The sequence below is a fragment of the Lissotriton vulgaris genome, chromosome 11 (assembly GCF_964263255.1).
Source record: "Lissotriton vulgaris chromosome 11, aLisVul1.2, whole genome shotgun sequence".
Classification (NCBI taxonomy): Eukaryota; Metazoa; Chordata; class Amphibia; order Caudata; family Salamandridae; genus Lissotriton; species Lissotriton vulgaris.
The window spans coordinates 1,111,362,779-1,111,384,502 of NC_141699.1; the positions used below are offsets into that span (position 1 = coordinate 1,111,362,779).

The 21,724-nt window shown below is 46.5% G+C and overlaps 1 protein-coding gene across 1 annotated transcript in view; it reads right to left on the reverse strand.

Annotated features, from left to right (window-relative positions):
- Window positions 1-1,199: 1,199 nt before the first annotated feature.
- The window catches only part of LOC147684263 (putative cation-transporting ATPase 13A4), a 131,459-nt gene continuing 110,934 nt past the window's right edge, over window positions 1,200-21,724 (reverse strand). Inside the window, exons 25-30 of the mRNA XM_086944657.1 lie at window positions 20,475-20,547; window positions 12,206-12,380; window positions 10,931-11,118; window positions 9,456-9,544; window positions 4,670-4,750; window positions 1,200-3,102 (exon numbers count right to left, since the gene is read on the reverse strand). Of these exons, the coding sequence (XP_086800783.1) occupies window positions 2,854-3,102; window positions 4,670-4,750; window positions 9,456-9,544; window positions 10,931-11,118; window positions 12,206-12,380; window positions 20,475-20,547 (855 nt within the window). The 3' untranslated portion in view covers window positions 1,200-2,853. The remainder of the gene's footprint in view (window positions 3,103-4,669; window positions 4,751-9,455; window positions 9,545-10,930; window positions 11,119-12,205; window positions 12,381-20,474; window positions 20,548-21,724) is intronic.

Consider the following 21,724-nt stretch of genomic DNA (forward strand, 5'->3'; position numbering starts at 1 on the left):
TAGGTCTTAGAGGGGGCGTGGCCAACCGAGGGGGCGTGTCGCGTGGCACACCTCGCCCTCGAGACTGGCGACCCAGATCAGGTGTTCGTTGCAGCGTCAGCGCGCTGTTTAAGCAAGTGGCATGGAGTGCGAGCAATAGGAGGATTTAAAAGCAAGGTAAATCACACAAAATATTTTAAAACAAAGTTCCCAAGCTCCCGGCTTTTCGCCTCAGGAGTCCAGCTGTAGTGACGCGCTGTGAGCGCCGCGCGCACTATTTATAGGTCTTAGAGGGGGCGTGGCCAACCGAGGGGGCGTGTCGCGTGGCACACCTCGCCCTCGAGACTGGCGACCCAGATCAGGTGTTCGTTGCAGCGTCAGCGCGCTGTTTAAGCAAGTGGCATGGAGTGCGAGCAATAGGAGGATTTAAAAGCAAGGTAAATCACACAAAATATTTTAAAACAAAGTTCCCAAGCTCCCGGCTTTTCGCCTCAGGAGTCCAGCTGTAGTGACGCGCTGTGAGCGCCGCGCGCACTATTTATAGGTCTTAGAGGGGGCGTGGCCAACCGAGGGGGCGTGTCGCGTGGCACACCTCGCCCTCGAGACTGGCGACCCAGATCAGGTGTTCGTTGCAGCGTCAGCGCGCTGTTTAAGCAAGTGGCATGGAGTGCGAGCAATAGGAGGATTTAAAAGCAAGGTAAATCACACAAAATATTTTAAAACAAAGTTCCCAAGCTCCCGGCTTTTCGCCTCAGGAGTCCAGCTTCCTTGTTTCCAGAACTTACTCCTAGACTCGGGCACAATCCCCTGTACTTTTTGGTCTCAGGTCGTGTTCAGAATATCCGAGGCCCAGATCTTGACGTGCACTTGAAGAAGGACACACTCTGGCCTTGCAGAAACGTCCTCTGACTCCCCACTGTGGGAAAGCAAAGGGATGGCTCCTTTGAGGGAGACTGCTTTAGATGGCTCTCACGTGCTAAAGACGAGTCACGCTCACTGACGCCTCAAGGAGTTACAGGGGGTGACTGTATGGACCAAGCCAATGAGTGTTCTGCCTCACACAAGGAGCCAGAGGGAACAAAGGCATAAAGCAAGTGTTTGAGAACTGTATGGGACCTTCATCCAACCTTCGGCTGCCACGCCAGTGGGTCAGAATCCAAATTATGTACAAGGGTCACTCGCCTCTGGATGGAAGCACAGCTCTGTCTTGTTTTATTAAATAATATGCTTTATTGTAGCAGGCAACACAGAACAAACATCAGGGGAGAGGATGGGGAGACAATCAACAGGTCATGTACATGTATTTACGTTACTATGTGCAAAGGTAAAGATTTAATATATGTATCCTTCAGAATGTACGCCACAGCCTCTACACTTCTGATACATCTCATACCATATTAAGATACTCCAAAAATGTACATTATTTACATTCAAAAGGTCTCCTACATGCTTCAACTCCTTCTTGCAGCCCAGCTGCAGATGTGTGAGGCCCTGCACCTACAGGTGGTTGAAAACAAGCAAGCGCAGATCCGCAATCTTCAATTCTACCATATTTGTCGCATCGGTCAGATCTCCAATACATCTTTTCAAAGTAATACTGAAACCTCCTGACTAGAGAGTCCCAAGAACTTTCATTAAAGGTGGGGGGGTTCCTCACAGCCGGCAGGAGTTCCAGACAGCCGCGGCCCGTGCAGGTAAGGGTTGTGGGGCGGTGGGGTATTTCGACAAACAACGATGAAGGAAATTTCTTTTATTTTTTTTATTTTCCCTCGTTGTCTGTCAAAATCCACCCCCCCCCCCCCCCTCAACCAGGCCCCGCCACTCTTCCCTGCAAAGACCAAGGCTGGTTCCAGACGTCCACACAAAGACATTTTAAGACCCAAGATGAGCACTGGGAAAAGTTAAAATCTAAGGGCTCAAAGGTCTCCAGAACTGGTGCCTAACTTGCAAATTTGCCCAATTTGTGTGATCCGTGGAGAGATAATTCATCATTTTGATCATCAATGACTTTACATGACAAAGACAGCAGCACTCTCAAGCTTTATATAGTTCCCTCTCTCTGGTGATATTAAAAAAATATATATTTTAAAAAACTTAGCAAATATAATAGACTAAGATATCTGGGTTACAAAAAGCTAAAGATTAGGAAAGATCAGGGGATAGGAAGTGCGACTTTTGATTTTACTGACAGTGCTTGAAGGTGTTGGGTTCTCGTCACAAATTCTCTGAAACTAACGGCAGAACACTTCAAAGTGTTGTTTCTGGAGATTCTCTGGGAAGCTCCAAGTAGACTTCTATACATTTATTCCAGATGATAGTCCCAGAGCTGGTTTAAATTGAACTCTTTGAGCAAATTGTGTTGGACAGAAGATTTGGGCCCACATACCCGACATTTTGAATCCGTTATCACTTTGAAACAGAAGACGACCCAGGCAGCCCTGCTGTGGTTCTTGCACAAACCTTGGTCATTATTTGAACATTTGTGATGGAAACAACCCCTAACTGCTACATATATGTGCGTGGGTTCTTCGTCTGTCCAAACCAAACAGAGTTATCCACTGGGTTCGCAGATCATACTAGCCAAAGTCATTTAGTTTAATCCGTTCACTAGTATCCTGGTTCATATTCTACAACGAATAAGCTTAGTCACGATAACATTCCTTAGCATTCTTGTCCAATGACTAAGATAGATAATAAAGAATTCTCCTATGATACCAACAGTAATTTACAAATATACAAAAATAACATTTCAAATGTTAAAACAAAATGTGCGAATGCGGCAAACGAAATGCTTCGCCAGTGCTAATGCCTTCTTTGTCATAGGTAGATTTTGGCGAACAACTTAATTCTCAGTCAATGAAAGAAGCAGCGGGCCTAGTGTCGGGTCATGGTTCCATCCTGTGTTTTGGTGGTCTCGTCGTGGTCGAAGGCAGGGTTGGTGTACGCTTCCATGTTGCAGTTGATGTCCTTGTTGCCGGGTTCCGCGTACTCTACTCTCTTCACCGGGGGCCACTCTGGATCGGCTTCCAGGACAAGTCGCAACTTTTTGTAGTTGCTGCCCGGCTTCAACTTCAAAGACTTTTTGAGCCAAACCCAGAGTCTCCGATTGTCGAGTAACACATCCTGCATGTTGGAAATATTAGTTTAATTTTAAGAGTCGTTCATTTCATGGGACACATTAGTTATTATAAACGGTAACTCGTTTGCTGAGAGGCAGAACTAGCTCAAATGTGAGCTATCAAGAAAACTATTACAGCACAAGCATGCAAAGAGAAGAACCTTACAGAAGACAAAGAAGATGAGACATCTTGAGAAATGTCCTGTGGTATCCTCATCTCTTGGAGGACAGCATCCTATTTGGTTAGTGTTTGCAAAGCCCTTGGCCTCATTCCCCTTCATCTCTTCTCTTTGCTCCTCACTTACTCAGAGAAATGTTAGCATGCCCAGGGTTCTCAGAAGGGAAAATCAAAATCCTGAAACAGTTTCTTCTAAAATATTGTATGATTCTATAAAAATGATGCAACATTACTGCTACTCTGTAGCAAAATGTGGTTTGCTGTTTTCTTACGTCAATTTTTTTACCCAAGCGTGCATCTTCTAGAAAAAACCAAAGGGGCATATTAGCAAGGGCGATATCGCCGCTTGAGCGGGACTTTTTCCCGCTAAAGCGGCGATAATTTTATCGACCTACTAGTAAGCTGTCAGTAACAGCAGTTAGCGACAGCTTGTAGGCGATAGCTACAGGTTTGGGGCCAGCTTTGCATGTCAGCGATATTTATCGCTAATGAAACTCAAAGTGGGCGTACCCAAACTGGTAGCGACTGAAAACAGTTGCTAACACAGCTATCGCCTATTAGCAAGGCAGGCGAAGCGATAAAAAATATCACGCTAAGCGTGATTATCGCTAGAATCTAACGCGTGCTAAAAAGTTGATTTACCTGTGTAGTCAATGGGGGGGTGGATTATTAGATTAAGCCCCCATTGGCGTTAATGCGAGAATATTGCTGGATTTCCAGCGATATTCTCGCATTGAGCCGCTATAGCCGGATATTTTATCGCATTGGAGACTAACGTTGCTAATAGCACGTTATCTCTGCGATAAAATCTGGCGATAAGCAGCGATAAAAACAATGCGCTAAGCGCATTTAGCAATAATTATTGCTATTTGTTGTTAATATGCCCCAAAAAGTCTCACGATACTGGCGGGCGGATCTTGGTTTGACATTTTCTGTGTGAACCATTCTACCGCTGGCATCTCAAGATACTTTTTTATGTGCGGTGCACTCTTGGGAAAAAATTACGCAAAATTGTGTCCTTCAAATTTTTGAGAATTATCCCAGAATATTGAAATTCAAAACGAATTTCACTGCTATACATAAAACTTTTTCCAACCGAGTTTTCAGGGCTGTTTCCTAATATGAACCTCGCGCCACTAAATTATAAAACACTAATCAACATTCCACGTTTTCATTCTTACCAGAAACCAATCTCTTTGTCTCTCCCTGCTGGGCAAAGTCCACACCACTTACTATTACTGATCTGACATGCTTGCGTTCAATGCATACGTAAACTTACATACACCTGTAAAGCACGTACATAAGTACATAAATATAGAAACAATTTTGCCAGTGTAGTTTCTAACCTCCATTTTGTAAGCTGTATTCCTCATGTAGAAGCGAACGCATCTTACCTCCACAAAGGCTGACACAACGAAGCACACAACCAGGATGACAAACATATGCACCCGCCACATGATTGGAGTACACACGAGCTGCAGAGAGAGAAAACAGGCATTCCATAGATTAATTCTCCACACCAGTGTATAGACAGGCTTTTTGGCCCTAGTTGGCAGTGATATAGACTTTAATCTTGCTCACATCTAGGATATGTATTCTTAGCTTGTGTTGGCCCTTTTAAGCCCTTTCTTCCAGACCTAGAAGAGGCCATCTATTGCCTATTGGCTTTGGCCTGTCATTTTTGCTTATAGTAGAGGTTGGATCCTGTGGTCCTGACTTTATATCACACATTGGTATGGTTTATGTAGGTACTCTGACAGAGCTAAGGGTTATTTCATCCTTCTCAGGCGTACAGGCCCAGAACTAGAGGGACTCCATCTTGATGGAGCTGAGAGGCTTCAGGGGTAAAGGTAAAGTTTATAGTTAAAGCTGTTGTTCACTTGGAGAGAACCGGTCTGGGCCAGCCCTTATTGGTAGGCTGTATTATTCTCTGTGTGGAAGACACAACAAAAGGCCGGCCGGCTGGGTGTGTGTCCTTGACGCGGAGTGGTGCAGGGATCTGATGGGCGGCGGGCTGATGGCTGGAACTTTCCATTAGGAAACAGCATTCTTTATTAGTGAAGTGCAGAGGTGGAGTCAGTGAGTTGTTGGAGTTGCAGAAAGAGTTCGAGCTGGAGAGAGCTAAGCTGAGGTTGCAGTTAGTTGAATTGGAGGAGCAGAGAGAGTGAGTTGAATTGGAGGAGCAGAGAGTGTTGGTAGAGTTGGAGGAGTGGAATTACAGGAGGAGAAGAGACAGAAAATGCTTGGAACAGAGAGAAGACAAACAGACAGTCAGTGAGCTGGAACTGAAGGAAGCAGTCAGAAGCAGTTACTTATCAGGAGGAGTTGTGAATAGCTGGAGTCTGAAGTAATGCCTTTTAGAAGAGACGGAGGAGAGATCGTGGATTAACCTGTGGGAGCAGCTGGAGTTAATTGGACATTGGCACAGAGACTATACCCAGAGTGAACAAGCTAGTGGAATGAACAGTTATCAGAGCGGCAGAAACTATTAGATTGAAGTTGGAAGGTGGAGAGAGAGTCCGTGGGGGAGAGAAATCCAATGCAAAGTGATCAGCGCAGAGGTGTATCCAAGAGTGCAGGAGAGAGAGTCTGAGATGAGCCAAGACACAGACGAGAGAGGAGCCCAGATGACAGCTAGAGCAAGACTTCACACTCCCAAGGTGACCTTGTTCCTTTACAATTACACCTTAATCTTGTCCTTATTCCCTAGGCTATTGTATGTCTAATCCTTTTCTTTCAGCGGTGTGTTAAAAGTTCCTGTTACCCCACAGATAACCTTGTACTGTATGCCTAATCCTTTTCTTTCAGCGGTGTGTTAAAGTTCCTGTTAGTTATAGAGACCCCGCAGATATGTGTATTTCATCATTGTTAAAATAAAGAGACCCCAGTTCTTAATGAACTAGTGTGTATTAATTATTCTTATGAAAAAGCTAGCCTTTCTCCTAACCAGTTGCTGTTGAGCAACTGACGGATCAAAAGGGAGTAGGAGCGCTTAAATCAAGGAATAACTCAATCACATAGTGTGTATATCTTTTGTCCCCATACAGTGGAGGTAACCTTGTCTCCTAGTCAGGTATTACTGTTTGAACAGATGTTACCCCTGATCAGGTAAGTGATAGTTGAATAATTAGGGAGAGAGGAGACCTGCAACTAAGGGATAAAGTTTATACTAATTAATTCGGCCATCCCATAATATTATTGTAGTAGCAAACCCTTAGTGAATAGTGAGAGAGACTTCCCAACATAGAGAGACAGAGAGCTGAAGGTATTTATAGGAAAGTGGTTGTCATTGATAAGTGGCGTTAATGAGAGCACTGGGAAGGAGACCAGTGTTTAGATCTGCCGGATTGTAGATCGTGTGAAAGAGAGTGAGCACTGAGGCTGCAGCTCAGTGTGTATGGCACGCCAGATTGCGTGTCGAGTGAGCACTGAGGGTAATCAGTGTGTAATGGTAGATGATCAGAACTGCCCCAGGGTAGATTAGTCTGGACCCATGTGGTCGCGAGACTATGAGGTATGAGTGTGATGTCCTTAGTAATCAGTGAGCATTCTTAGTATCCCTATAGATTTAGTGGTGTTTCTGATGATATGAGCTTGTATATTGCGAGTTCCCCATCCTCAGGTAGCTACCCAGGTGCCTGGATAGATGGTCCTGAGGAGGGAGGTGGTTACGTTCCGGCTGGGTTAGAGGGGCTCTCAGGAGCTGATCCCATCTGGTCCAAAAATCCAGTCGTTACAACCAGTCACTTAGTTTCAAATATACTCCACAATAAGAGCAAACAATCCTCTCCTGATGAGTAAAAAGCAGTTTAGACGCTTACGCTTGTTTGTTCCCAAAAGAGGCGCCGAGCGTTGGTTTTGGGATTCACTCTCCAGCAGAAAATGAAGGGGCAGATTTACAAGCCCCATGCGCACTTTTGCGTCACTTTTCCCATGTTAAAAGTGACGCAAACGTGGCGCAAGGGGTATATTATCAAGAAGGGCGTTAAGATTATCGCCTCTTTAGGTGCAGCAAACTGCCGGTAAAGCGGCGATAATGGGCTTGATAATATGCCCTTGTGAATTCCCATTGAAGCCCATGTTCTGTTGTGAACCTGGGCTTCTATGGGAATTCACAAGGGCGTATTATCAAGCCCATTATCGCTGCTTTAGCGGCAGTTCGCTGCCCCTAAAGCGGCGATAATGTTATCACTGTTTCTTGATAATATGCCCCATATTTTGTGCTAGAAAGTAGCCTCAAAGACATGCACAGGGGTCATTTGTGCTACTTTGCATTAACGGTGGTAGCAAGGGTGGCACGTGAGCGATCCTGTGCAACCACCCGTGGGTTTTGAGGCAAACCCATATCTGCTAAAGACGCTCTCACAAGACACTGGCAGCTACTGGATCGAGAGGAAGAAGTCGTTTTCCATGCGATGAAGTCTCACAGACATCTCTCAGGACTTTCTGCAAAACTGTGTAATGCAAAATGATGTCAGTTTCACTAATTTTGCCTAAATCAAAATTTGGGAGCAAATTTGTCAGCAAATTTCGCAGGTATAAATGCCATTTCAAAGATTGCCTCGGTACACTAATGTTGTGCAACATTGTTTTTTCTCTTGAAAATCTTTGCGAATTGACCCAAAGTGCTCCTTCCACAGCGTATGCAAAGTGCCACGGTTTCACTCCCTCACCTTGTCAAGCTTTTCTTGAAATTGGAAGATAATATTGCGCCCATTTTGAGTTAATTCCAATTATGTCCAGCTGAGACAAGCTGGGAGATGTAAGGCAGGTTTTTTTGTGGTGTTGCGCTCTAGTCTACGGCTGACAGCGCGATGACGCGTTGTGCAGTAGCTAGAGCGTGAGACGGGCGCATGCGCAGAGCGGAGGCGAAGGAAGGCGCGCGAAGAAATAACGGCAGAAGCGACCGGAGCCAGACTAGGTTAGACGCTCGGCGCTCTATGGAAGAGTTTATATGTTTGAACAGTGATTAAAGCAAACAGCGAAACCACCAAGCCTCAGTGTACTTTGTGGGGACCAGATACATCATTACAGTTCTCGACAATTTGCCCCCAGCAAGGACTCTCTGTGCACAGCAGAGTTCAGAACTCACTCCGGTTCAGAAACACAATCTTACATCAAGACAGGGGTCTTCCTCCCACCCCTGGAGTGAAATCACAATGCACTTGAGGGATGTTCCTCCTCTTCTGAGACAGTGTTTTGTCCTCGGGGGACCCGTTCCCTGCAGCCCAGCACTACTGTCTGTAGGGTTTCTGTCCATTCAGCCCCTGGCGAGGGGTTTAGACTGAGAGTGCATGGGTCGGGATAATCTTCGTGAACAGCCACAAACACATATGTTGTTGTGAACAAGTGTGTGCATTACCCCCACTGTGCTTCAATGCTTCAATGAATGCCCTTTCCCCGCCCACTTGAGTATTTTTTGTCACACAAAAAGGTTCATTTGAGCCGAACTTTCATAAATCTAGTGTTATGTCACGTTTGGTGAAATTAAAAATGTGTTTCACGCTCGTAAAAATGTGTGTGCGAAACATAAATATTGAATCACGCCCTGAGATGGTTCTGCAAATTGTCTCCAACGAAGAACAATTCTATTAGTGTTAAATGTAGACTTGTGCTACCAAAAATGCAGGAACGTTCAAGATTTACCAATGAATGTGACAAATCGAAAAACATTGCAACGTTGCACGCCAATTATTTAGAGATGACTGGAAAATAGTTTTCACAGATTACCAGACTAACATGGTACATTACTCAGCATTGTTCACCATTATTTGTCATTATTCACTATGAATCGTCATTATTCACCATTAATCATCATTTTTCACGATGAATCGTCATTATTTACCATTATTCTTCATTAATCGTCATTATTCACCATTAATCGTCATTATTTACAATTATTCACCATTAATCTTCATATTCACCATTAATTGTCATTATTTAACATACTTCACCATTAATCGTCATTATTCACCATTAATCGTCATTATTTAACATTATTCACCATTATTCACCATTAATCGTCATTATTCACCATTAATCGTCATTATTCACCATTAATCGTCATTATTTAACATTATTCACCATTATTCACCATTAATCGTCATTATTCACCATTATTCGTCATTATTCACCATTATTCACCACAGGCAGACATGATTTCCCACACGGCATACATACCTCCAGTACTTTGTAGAGTCCAGGAATGTCGGCAAAGATGAAGAAGAGGGTGAGGGCGAACTCGATGGCCAGCACACACAAGAACAGATCTGTGGAGACATAAAGAGAGGGTAGATGAAAGGTGCGCTCAACATAAAAACAAGTGGGCGACTCAAGTGATACCAGTGAACTGTCAGCAGGAGTCAGTAGCACACTCTAGGATTGTCACTAGAACCTACAAGTGATACCAGCACTGTCAGCAGGAGTCAGTAACACTCCCTGGGATTGTCACTGGAACCTACAAGTGATACCAGCGCTGTCAGCAGGAGTCAGTAACACACCCTGGGATTGTCACTAGAACCTACAAGTGATACCAGCGCTGTCAGCAGGAGTCAGTAACACACCCTGGGATTGTCACTAGAACCTACAAGTGATACCAGCGCTGCCAGCAGGAGTCAGTAACACACCCTGGGATTGTCACTAGAACCCACCATTGATACCAGCACTGTCAGCAGGAGTCAGTAACACTCCCTGGGATTGTCACTGGAACCTACAAGTGATATCAGCGCTGTCAGCAGGAGTCAGTAACACTCCCTGGGATTGTCACTGGAACCTACAAGTGATACCAGCGCTGTCAGCAGGAGTCAGTAACACACCCTGGGATTGTCACTAGAACGCACCAGTGATACCAGCACTGTCAGCAGGAGTCAGTAACACTCCCTGGGATTGTCACTGGAACCTACAAGCGATATCAGCGCTGTCAGCAGGAGTCAGTAACACACCCTGGGATTGTCACTAGAACCTACAAGCGATACCAGCGCTGTCAGCAGGAGTCAGTAACACACCCTGGGATTGTCACTGGAACCTACAAGTGATACCAGCGCTGTCAGCAGGAGTCAGTAACACACCCTGGGCTTGTCACTAGAACCTACAAGTGATACCAGCGCTGTCAGTAACACACCCTGGGATTGTCACTAGAACCCACAAGTGATACCAGCGCTGCCAGCAGGAGTCAGTAACACACCCTGGGATTGTCACTAGAACTCACAAGTGATACCTGCGCTGTCAGCAGGAGTCAGTAACACACCCTGGGATTGTCACTAGAACCCACAAGCGATACCAGCGCTGTCAGCAGGAGTCAGTAACACACCCTGGGATTGTCACTAGAACCTACAAGCGATACCAGCGCTGTCAGTAACACACCCTGGGATTGTCACTAGAACCCACAAGTGATACCAGCGCTGTCAGCAGGAGTCAGTAAAACACCCTGGTATGGACATCATTGGCTAGTAAGACATTCTGCTATTGTCAGAGAGGAATCACGGCTCACAGATTGTACAAGAACAGGTCGCAGGTGTTCGCAGCATCAGTTTTCTTTGCACATCATACGTTAGTCAGTTCAGGACTTTAGGCAATGCCATAGGTTTGTTGGCTAAGGGTTCATCATCTCACTTAGTTTATTTCCATACTTTTGTTGAGACTGAGGTGGTACTTACAGTTGCGGTACACGGGCAGACGGAAGGGCTTTCCTTTAGAGAACACAACAGCAAGTATCACGAAGTGGCAAGCAGTGATAAGGTAGAGGGTTGAGTTGTCGTAGCTTTCGTAGTTCTTTTTGCCCCGATGCTCGCGCTCATAAAGTGTCCTTTCCATATTGGCTGTAGCATTTCCTGGGTAACATGCACTGAAACAAATTGTAAAGAAGTCACTCTTTGATGAAATACATTTTAATATCAGTGGGTACTAATAGTACAGGTAAGGTATGCGTGCCTTTCAAGGTCGAGCCTAGAGTCAGCGCACAAGCGCTGCTCTAGGGAGGATGTGTTTAAGTTCAGTACGTGAGGGGAGCCCCCCAACTCCCCCACCCATATTTTTCATTGGCTTGTGACTTTGTCCTTCGTAAATGCTGCCTTATGATTGGTTTATAGGCTTGTTAGTCCCATCTTTTGACAGCCATGTCCTCATTTGTATCCTCCCATGGCTACTGGCCCCTTTACTTAGAGCGTCACACGGTATGTGTTAGGTAGATTGTGAGCACTATTTTCTTTAATGAGGTTCTCTTACTGCCCGTGCCTTCTCGCCCACCGCTCACATTCCCATTACCTGTGCCATCTCCCCCCGTCGGCACTCCCGTTATCCATGCCTTCTCGCCCCCGTCCGCACTCCCATTGTCCGTGCCTTTTCGCCCCCCACCCCTGCCCGCACTCCCGTTTGCAATGCAATAGGTCTCGCATAAATGTAAGTCCTATTGCATTACAAATGCTTGTTTTAAAATGTGATGGACATCTGCAATAGATATGAAATAATGTTACAAGAGACGTAGTGTCACAGACCATCTGCTGTGAGAACAAGACGAAAGACACAGAAGACAGACTTTGCAGCAAATGGGAATTAATGCAATTGTTGAGAAAGTGATGTAGCACGGAGATGGAACCCCAAGTGCTACCACTTTTGAGGTCGATGTTAGTGAGCTATAAATGCTAAATCTGCAGTCTCACCCACACACACCCACACACCCACACACACACATATCACATATATATATATATATATATATATATATATATATATATATATATATATATATATATATATATATATATATATATATATATATATATATATACACAAAATTTGCAAAGGTGGTTATTTACGGATGGATATTCTGGTAGTACACCTCCCAGAATCAGTTAATCAAATAAACCACATGTTCCTGTTCGGCAGCCCCAGTTTCCCAGCCAGTGACACCCCACACAGCTGCCATGCGTTACCTGTAGATGTCGTTTGGGTCGTACCACGGTTGCTTCTGGACCATGAGGAAGGCATAAGTCTGCATGGCGGTACTCCACAGGATGCTGTAGACCACGGAGAAGAACATGGGGGGGCTGATCAGCTGACCCGGGGGCCTGTATGGTGCCAACGTTGGCCACGGAGGAGTCGAACTCACTGAAAACAAGGAATGTTCATTGTTTACTCATTCGCAAAAAAAATGTAAACCATCTTTTGATCCCCATGTCCCAAGAGCAACAAAGCAGTGTTTGGGGGGGTATTTGGGGGCGTTTCAAGAGGATGGGGTCTCTAACAGGGCTCCCTTATCCTTCTGCTCTTCTGCTCCACAGTTGGCCAAGTCGGCCCTCGGTAAAGCTGCGAAGCGCCTGGAATAGGGGGTGGATTTCAAACATCACATCAACACCAGGGCAGGTTTGCACCAACTTTTCAGAAAGCCTTGAATTGGAGCTGCTCTGAATTTGCCCTGACATTTGCACTAAAATGAGGTTCAAAAATGCAATTTTGCACTATTTATTTAGTCCCAATGGTACAAATTTCAGAGCAAAATTGCACCTTGACCAGTACAGTTGATGTAATATGGTAATTTCCTTGTAAATTGTATCCCACCAAAGTAATTCATGCACTGTTGAAATGCTGATGTGCACTATTTATTTAGTCCCAATGGTACAAATTTCAGAGCAAAATTGCACCTTGACCAGTACAGTTGATGTAATATGGTAATTTCCTTGTAAATTGTATCCCACCAAAGTAATTCATGCACTGTTGAAAAGCTGATGTGAACTGCAAGCTCACCAGTCGGACAACCCTTTGCAGGAACCATCCAAGCAGCACCTTTCATCAGGAATACCTTGAAGAGACCTGCAGAGCTGTCCAGAGCTACCAGCAGGCTCGACACATGTGTCTCTCACACTCCTCCACCTCACTGCTACAGGCTTAAACCCTTCACGTGATAACCCCACCTCGGTGGTTCTCACACATGACATAGAAACACTTCCAACACAGGATCAAAACAAAGACAACATCCTACTTATGTAGGCAAGCGCTTCAGCGCCACACGTAGTGGGAGTAAGCGCTATATAAATGCTGCAATACAGGAGAACACTAGTACAATTTATGTAAATCTGAAACTCTGGTGAACATGGAAGCTCACCAGAACAGCCTACGTAATGTGGAAATGCTATTACACATTACAACATTCCCAATGCAGTACGTAAAGTGAAAATGCTGGTGCAACGTTCAACAGCACTAGTGCGACGTGCAACAGCATTAGTGCAACGTTCAACAGCACTAGTGCGACGTGCAACAGCGCTAGTGCAATCTGAGACATAAACGTTTAAGAGTAACTTGTGGTCTATGCAATGTGGACAATCTGGAGTGATTGCACCATCACCAGGGTCTGTACCAGCACCTGATGCAAGGCAGCCATCGGGTTATAGCACCAGTAACTGTTGTGTAACACTGAGCTCCCGATTCATAGAACTAACTTAAGACAAAATCCTACACTTACCACCATTTACCCATTTTGGTTTTCACAGAAGGCAGTTACTCATTTTGATATTTAATGAAGGCACTTACTCATTTTGGTATTCACAGAAGGCACTTAATCATTGATGAGTAAGTGCCTTCTGTGAATACCAAAATGAGTAAATGGCTTCGTTAAATATCAAAATGAGTAAGTGCCTTCTGTGAATACCAAAATGAGTAAGTGCCTTCTTTAAATATCAAAATGAGTAACTGCCTTCTGTGAAAACCAAAATGGGTAAGTGCCTTCTGTCAATACCAAAATGAGTAAATGCCTATGAGTAAGTGCCTTCTGTGAATACCAAAATCAGTAAGTGCCTTCTGTCAATACCAAAATGAGTAAGTGCCTTCTTTAAATACCAAAATGAGTAAGTGCCTTCTGTGAATACCAAAATGAGTAAGTGCCTTCTGTGAATACCAAAATGAGATAGGGCTAGATGTAGGTAATTTTATTTTACCACTTCTTAAATACCAAATTTTACCGATTCGGTATTTAAGAAGTGGTAAAATAGAGGGGGGGAGTAGGTATTACAGAATTGGTAAATACCGAATCGTTAAGATTTGTTATTTACCGATTCTGTAAATACCGATTTGGTAATGCTCATTGATTCCTATGTGCATTGAAGCCCATAGGAATCAATGGGCATTACCGAATCGGTATTTACCGATTCGGAAATACCGATTCCAGCAAGGGTGCAGGGGGTGTCACTTTGACACCCTCTAGCACCCCAAATACAGGCATGTGTGCCATGTGGCGCACAGACATGTCCTAAGGGCATGTCTGTCGGTCACATGGCATAGGGGTGCATGCACACATGTGCATGCACACCTGGATTCGGTATTTTACCACCCAATTGGATTGGGTGGTAAAATACCGAATCTGAAAGGCCTTTGGGACTCAGAAGAGTCCCACCTACATCTAGAAGTTACCGAATCAGTAAAAATACCGATTCAGTATTTTACCGATTCAGTAAATTTACCAATTCGGTAAATTTACCGAATCGGTAAAATTGGCCCCCTACATCCCACAAACCCATTTACCAGTCGGTAATGGCCGAAATCATCCGTTACCGGTCGGTAAATGGCCACCTACATCTGACCCTAACTGCCTTCTGTGAATACCAAAATAGTAGTAAGTTTAGGATTTTGTATTAAGTTAGTTCTGTGCATCTGTTTGATGTTTATTTGTAATTTGTCTTTCTATAGTGCTTTTTACTGCACTTCGGATGATTTTAGGCACTGTAAAGAGTGGTAGTCGGCTCAGTTGTATGTCAACAGCGGACAGGCATATAACAGCAGAAGTGGCCTTTGCTGGGCACACACAAACTTCCACCAGCGAGGAGCATTTGATCTAATATTGTTTGCGTGATGAAAGGAAGCCCCATGGGACTCCCGGTGACCAGGCTTGCACCATGAAGTGCTCAGGGTCTGCTGGGGCATACAGTCTGGGCACCTCATACTGATGACCTCCCCTGGTGCGAGCCTGGCTGCGAATACCCCATGGCTCACTATTTCGCCAACAGTCATGGTGGACGCACGCGGCGAGTGAGGGCAGGAAGCAAGCCAAGTCCTTCTACAGGGCACTGGAGGGAAGGGACAGGCTTCACCGAAGAGGTTTCAGACAAACATCCTAATGTTTCAAAGTCTGTGGCAATATTCATTGGCATTACGTGGACGCATCAACCGATGGAAATATCTGAGAACAAAGCCAACTTCTTTATCTGATGGAACCACACAATGCGGATCAGGAAATGAGCAAGAGAAGAAGTAGTGTCGGTCTGATACATGGTGTGGAAAGATTGGCCATCACGAATCCTGTGCCAGGAGGAATAATGCTGTGTTTAAGTATGATGCCAGGAGACAGAACGCTTCCATCATTTGCCACCGAAGTGCAGGACAAGGTCGCCCACATACCGGGGTGCTGCTCCACATGCCAGGGTGCTACAAGGAGTACCGCTGCCACCTGACTGAACGAGGGGCTGCAATGCAACGTGATACAGGGGTAGATGGCATTGAGTGGACAGGTGAACTGTCATATTCATGGTTCTTTTAGTGTAGGCAGTAAACAACAATCCACAGGGCACTTCCTATTTGGAAACACTTCAGGCCATATGAAAGCTGCACAGGTGTTAGAATGAGTCTCTACTAGCACTGGAACTCCTGAGTGCATTTCTATGCAGATAAGTGCTCCTGCCTCCTGTCATGATGAAGGCTGTCAAATGTCCCATGCATGGGCCGACACGTTCAGCTCTGATTACTCAGTGAATCCTTAAACATTGTTGCACGTGTACCCCACATGGATGGACTCCAATCTGTTCATCCCTCTGTGTGTATAATGCTGTTTATCTCCACAGTTCAGCCGACAAAATTGTTAGTAGTATAGGAGGTTGTTAGACAAGACAGCCTTTCTAAAGGATGCATGACAGCAATTCATAGATGCTTTTCATACAACTCCACTTTATTGCTTTAGATGTAAAGGTGTGCAAGTCTTTGTGTTGCAGCCAGCCTCCGGGATCAAGCCTAACATACTGTGAGGGCTCAGAAGCCCAATGGGATGGACTGTTACCAGGACTGCACCAACAAACCGGGAGGAGAGGCAGCCATCATCCACAAAGAGACCATACAGAGTACCCCCATCACCAACACCACCACCCCGTGGACCATCAAAACCTCAAACTCCACAGGGGCAACAACCCAACGATCTTAGGCATTCTCGCGTACCAACCCCACATGCCCGCGCTCCAGCTTCCGCAGCACCATTGCAGACTTCATTGCACCCCAAGCCTTGCTCCTAGGGCTACAACTTCCTCAGCGACCACAATTAAAAAAACTCTACACACCTCCTCAACAGTATGAGCAGCCTCGGATTGTCCCAGATCAACCACAACCCTACAAATATCACAGGACTAATGCTGGATCAAAGTTTAACCTCCGGCAACAGTGTCAAATACAGCCATGTCACTGAACTCACATGGACCAATCACTCCATCGCCCACTTCAGCATCTCCAACCCCCGCCCGCCACCTCAAAGATGAGCAATGCTCCCCATGGGAGGTGGAATAAAATATCAGGGACTAGGTGGGAGAATGCACTCAACACCTCCAACCCTGCTACTGCCACCAAGCTCGAACAGGGAGGGAAAAACTGAAATGCCTCTATCACCAATTGTGCAGACAGCATCGCCTGTAGGACAGGATCAGGCCTAGAGTCAGGCGAGGCAAAGGATAACAGGGGATGATGGACATGTGGTTGACTGCTCTAAACTTGTGATTCATTGCTTTAACAATGGTTTATGACCTTGTAAATGATTAACATTAATTTATGGCAAATGGCATTTATTAAAGAGTGACCTGTGGTGTCCAACCAGAGACACTTTGTGTTCAAGTGTGATGGGTAAGGTGGTTTGTGAAGGGCAGGGCTGGGTAGCATGATGTTGTTTTTTGTGATGCATAAACATTCTTCAGTTCTCCTCCTCTTGTTCTTGAACATCTGGAAGTTTGTTCTCTGATGACGAGGAGGGTTGGGTCTTCAAGTATGTGTACAGTGCGCCATCTTTGATTTTTGTATTAATTTAGTCCAGCGAAAGGTATCCATACCTGGGTTACTCACTTCATTAGCCACTGGTGATTTCAGGGTGATCCTGGAATATTCCAGCGTGCTCTCACTAAGCTTAGGACATCTGGGGTCAGCGCGGTAACTCACAGTCCAGCCAGCATGTGGGGGGGGCTGTACTTTATTGATGGCTGATCCTTCGTGGTACCATAGCCCTAGCGGCTCGCGGTGCAGCATGTGGGGGGACTGTGCTTTAATGGTGGCTGCTCCTTCGTGGTACCCTAGCCCTAGCGGCTCGCGGTGCAGCATGTGGGGGAGCTGTTCTTTAATGATGGCTGCTCAAACGTGGTACCCTGGCCCTAGTGGCTTGCGGTCCAGTATATGGAGAGGCTGTGCTTTAATGATGGCTGCTCCTTCGTGGTACCCTGGCCCTAGTGGCTTGCGTCCAGCATGTGGGGGGGCTGTGATTTAATGATGGCTGCTCCAACGTGGTACCCTGGCCCTAGTGGCTTGCGGTCCAGTATGTGGGGGAGCTGTGCTTTAATGATGGCTGCTCCAACGTGGTACCCTGGCCCTAGTGGCTTGCGGTCCAGCATGTGGGGGGGCAGTGCTTTAATGATGGCTGCTCCAACGTGGTACCCCGGCCCTAGTGGCTTGCGGTCCAGTATGTGGAGAGGCTGTGCTTTAATGATGGCTGCTCCTACGTGGTACCCTGGCCCTAGTGGCTTGCGTCCAGCATGTGGGGGGGCTGTGCTTTAATGATAGCTGCTCCAACGTGGTACCCTGGCCCTAGTGGCTTGCGGTCCAGTATGTGGGGGAGCTGTGCTTTAATGATGGCTGCTCCAACGTGGTACCCTGGCCCTAGTGGCTTGCGGTCCAGCATGTGGGGGGGCTGTGCTTTAATGATGGCTGCTCCAACGTGGTACCCTGGCCCTAGTGGCTTGCGGTCCAGTATGTGGGGGGGCTGTGCTTTAATGATGGCTGCTCCTACTTGGTACCCTGGCCCTAGTGGCTTGCGGTCCAGCATGTGGAGAGACTGTGCTTTAATGATGGCTGCTCCTACGTGATACCCTGGCCCTAGTGCCTCACGGTCCAGCATGTGTGGGGCTGTGCTTTAGTGGTGATAGTTCATATCTGGTACTCTAGCCCTAGTGGCTCGCGGTCCAGCATCCGTGGGGGCTGTGCTTTAGTGGTGGCTGCTCCTATGTGGTACCCTGGCCCTAGTAGCTCGCGGTCCAGCATGTGGGGGGGCTGTGCTTTAGTGGCGGCTGCTCCTACCTGGTACCCTGGTCCTAGTGGCTCATGGTCCTGCATGTGGGGGGCTGTGCTTTAGTGGTTGTAGCTCCTACGTGGTACCCTGGCCATAATGGCTCGCGTTCCAGCATGTGGGGGGGGGGGGCTGTGCTTTAGTGGTGAAAGGATGACTGTACTCAGCCGATCAATTGGTCAGACGGTGTGACCTCATACACTCATGAGATACCCCCGGGAGGCAGAGGATATGGACTAGTACCACCAATGAGATACAGAACCAGTGACAGATATTATACCCCCCCCCTGGCAGACTTATGGCGCCAGCGAGGGGCAATCCCTACTGTCACAGACGTGATGTTATTAAGGGGTGATCGTATTGGCATCATATAGGCATACTCGAAGTACCATCATCACGCTGTCATCACAGCGACACTCTTTATGGCCGTGAACATCACCGGGTACGGGAACGGAAACTTTGGGATTTAAAATCGTCCTACAAGAATATTGTAGCTAAAATATTGACTTCCACAGCATTGTGAAGGTAAGTTAGTACACGTAATTAAGGGTTTTCCAGAGTTAGTTCCCCATGTATGTACCTTGACAATGTATGCAGATGCAAATTCAAGAATTCATACTTTCGATACACATACGTTGATGATATTTGGTAGTCGACATTTTGGATTCAATATTCTAGTAGGACGATGTTAAGATCCACGGTGTACCGGCACACCCATAGTATCTCCCTGCGAGCAGCCATGGTGTTCACTACCTGACCCCAGGCGGCCTCACACGATTGGTTGGTGTTCTCCTCCCCGGGTGCCTCCCGCCTCTTTCCACCTGGACCAGTAGCGCCCTCAGGTGGCCAACCGTTCCCACTGCTATCACTGGAACTTCCCTCTGTCTACCAGCAGGTGGCACATGTACCAAATGCACTTCAGATTTCCAGAGGTCTGACCTCTGGCCCAGGAACAGTTTCAAACTCTTGCTTCCGGTCACAGGGAGCACTGTCAAGGCTTAGCAAAGGTAGACACATCTCCGGCTCAATCACCCAGGCCCGGACTGGCCACAGCGGACACCGGGCAATCCCCCGGTGCGCCGCAAGGGTGGGGGCCGGTTTTGGGCCCCTGGGGGCCGATTTTGTTATAGGGCCGTTTTTGCAGCATAGCTGCAAATTCGGCCCTGCAACAAAATCGGCCGAAAACCGGCCCTAGCAAAGCGCTCGGTGGCACCTCCAACCCCCCGAGTGGTGAGGGAGGGAGGTAAATTTGCCGTTACCGACCGGTATTTTGCTTCTTCTAATGTAGGTGGCTTGATTTTAGGATTCGGTAATTTACCGATTCAGTAATTTAAGGATTCAGTAAATTACCGAATCCTAAAATCCTATGTAGCGAGCACTCAAGTGAGTGCATTTTTGATTGAAGGATTCGCTATTTACCACCAACTACAAGTTGGTTGTAAATAGCGAAAACCTTTAAAAAAGCAATTTTGTGCTTTTTTTAAAAGTGCCATGTGGCAGACATACATGCCCTTAGGCCATGTATGTGTGCCACATGTGCACACATGCACGATTCAGGGGAGCAACAAGGTGTCAATGTGACACCCTGCCACCCTTGAATATGTTTCCCCTATTACCGATTCGGTATTTACCAAATCGGTAATGGTGAATGGCTTTCCATTCATTGGCCCATAGGAATGAATGGGAATTACCCATTAAATACCGAATATTACTAATTATTATCGATTCGGTAAAATTTACTGACTTTTTACCTACATACTATTTACTAATTCTTAAATTTAAGAATCGGTAAATAGAGATTACCTACATAAGGCCCTATATGTTTATGTTTGGGGTTTGTAACTTAAAGACTCCAGTCCTAATCTCAGCGCATCACAGATGAAATGTGTGCTCTTTGGAAGATGACTTACTTGTTAGAAAGATGACAAACATAACCGCAAAGTCGTGGACAAGAAACTGGTTGTTCCCAAAGATGTTACGGTGCTGAAAGGAATAAAAAGAGCATTGTGTTGTTTTTGTAATTCTACCAAGCATCCATATTGTTTACAAGTACACACATGCGCCGATTGTTCTATTACTCATGAGCTACGACACTTGACTTCATCGCAGCCTGGCATCCCCTGAAAGACACCACAGAGCGATGCCAGCTCATCACCGCGGGGCATTGTCCTCTATAACCCATCGTGTTGTTTATAAGACACGCTGCCCCCGGTCATACTCCAGTGATCTCACAAACCAGAGCTGCCTTTTGACAGCACCGTTAACTCGATTTATAGCGCTGCCTCTTATGTAAGGAGCTACTCTTCCAGGAGGGGCTTTAGTAACAGTTCTACCCCAGGGCTTTTTCAGGAACCTTTAAGGGCACTATTATGAGTCTGACGGGTTGAGAACCTTCAGACTCGTGGTGGCGCAGCAGTGGCAGATCCAGCCACCGTTGCACATGCCGCCCGACCACACGATTACAACCTGGGCAGATGGACCACCCTGGGACCGCCGTTCCCTGGCGTTGGAGTGGCGGTCAGAGTCCGCAATATGCTTGGCAGGACCGTGGCTGTCCTGCCAAGCATATTACGAGTTTCCTCTCTCCAGTGGTTCCATCACCATGAAAACACTGGTGGAAAAGAAACAAGGAGGGCCCTAAAGGGCCCCTAGTGCCTTCACTGCATGTGGATGCACACAGGGTCGTAACATATGCCCCATGTGTGCATGCATATAGGTTCCTCCACGGCATGGACTTTCGAGCCCATGCCTTGCAGGAACCTTGTAGTACGGTCCCATTGCGGTGTCTTTTTCAAAGGCACCGCCGCCTTTAAAAGAGGCACCGGCATGGGACCGCCACACCACCTACCCGCCAGACTATTTGTACGTTGTAATCTGGCAGGCGGGTGGGGCGACCTTTTGCGATTTGCACTGCCGCCCCACTGCTCCGTTGAAAAGTTGTAATAGGCCCTGAAGTGTCGTTTCTGGATTTGTTCAAGTCTTGGCAGTGCTTGTTTGTGCTCCCTTTCTGATGGAACAAGCATGGAAATTCAGGTTGGAAGCTTCCTCTTGGAGCAGGAACAAGTCACATTTGCTAATGCGGGCTGACCGACTTGTCCCCGCAGGGGACCCTCATAAGAGGGCGGCCCCCGTAGGGCCCCAAGATGGCATGCACGACAGC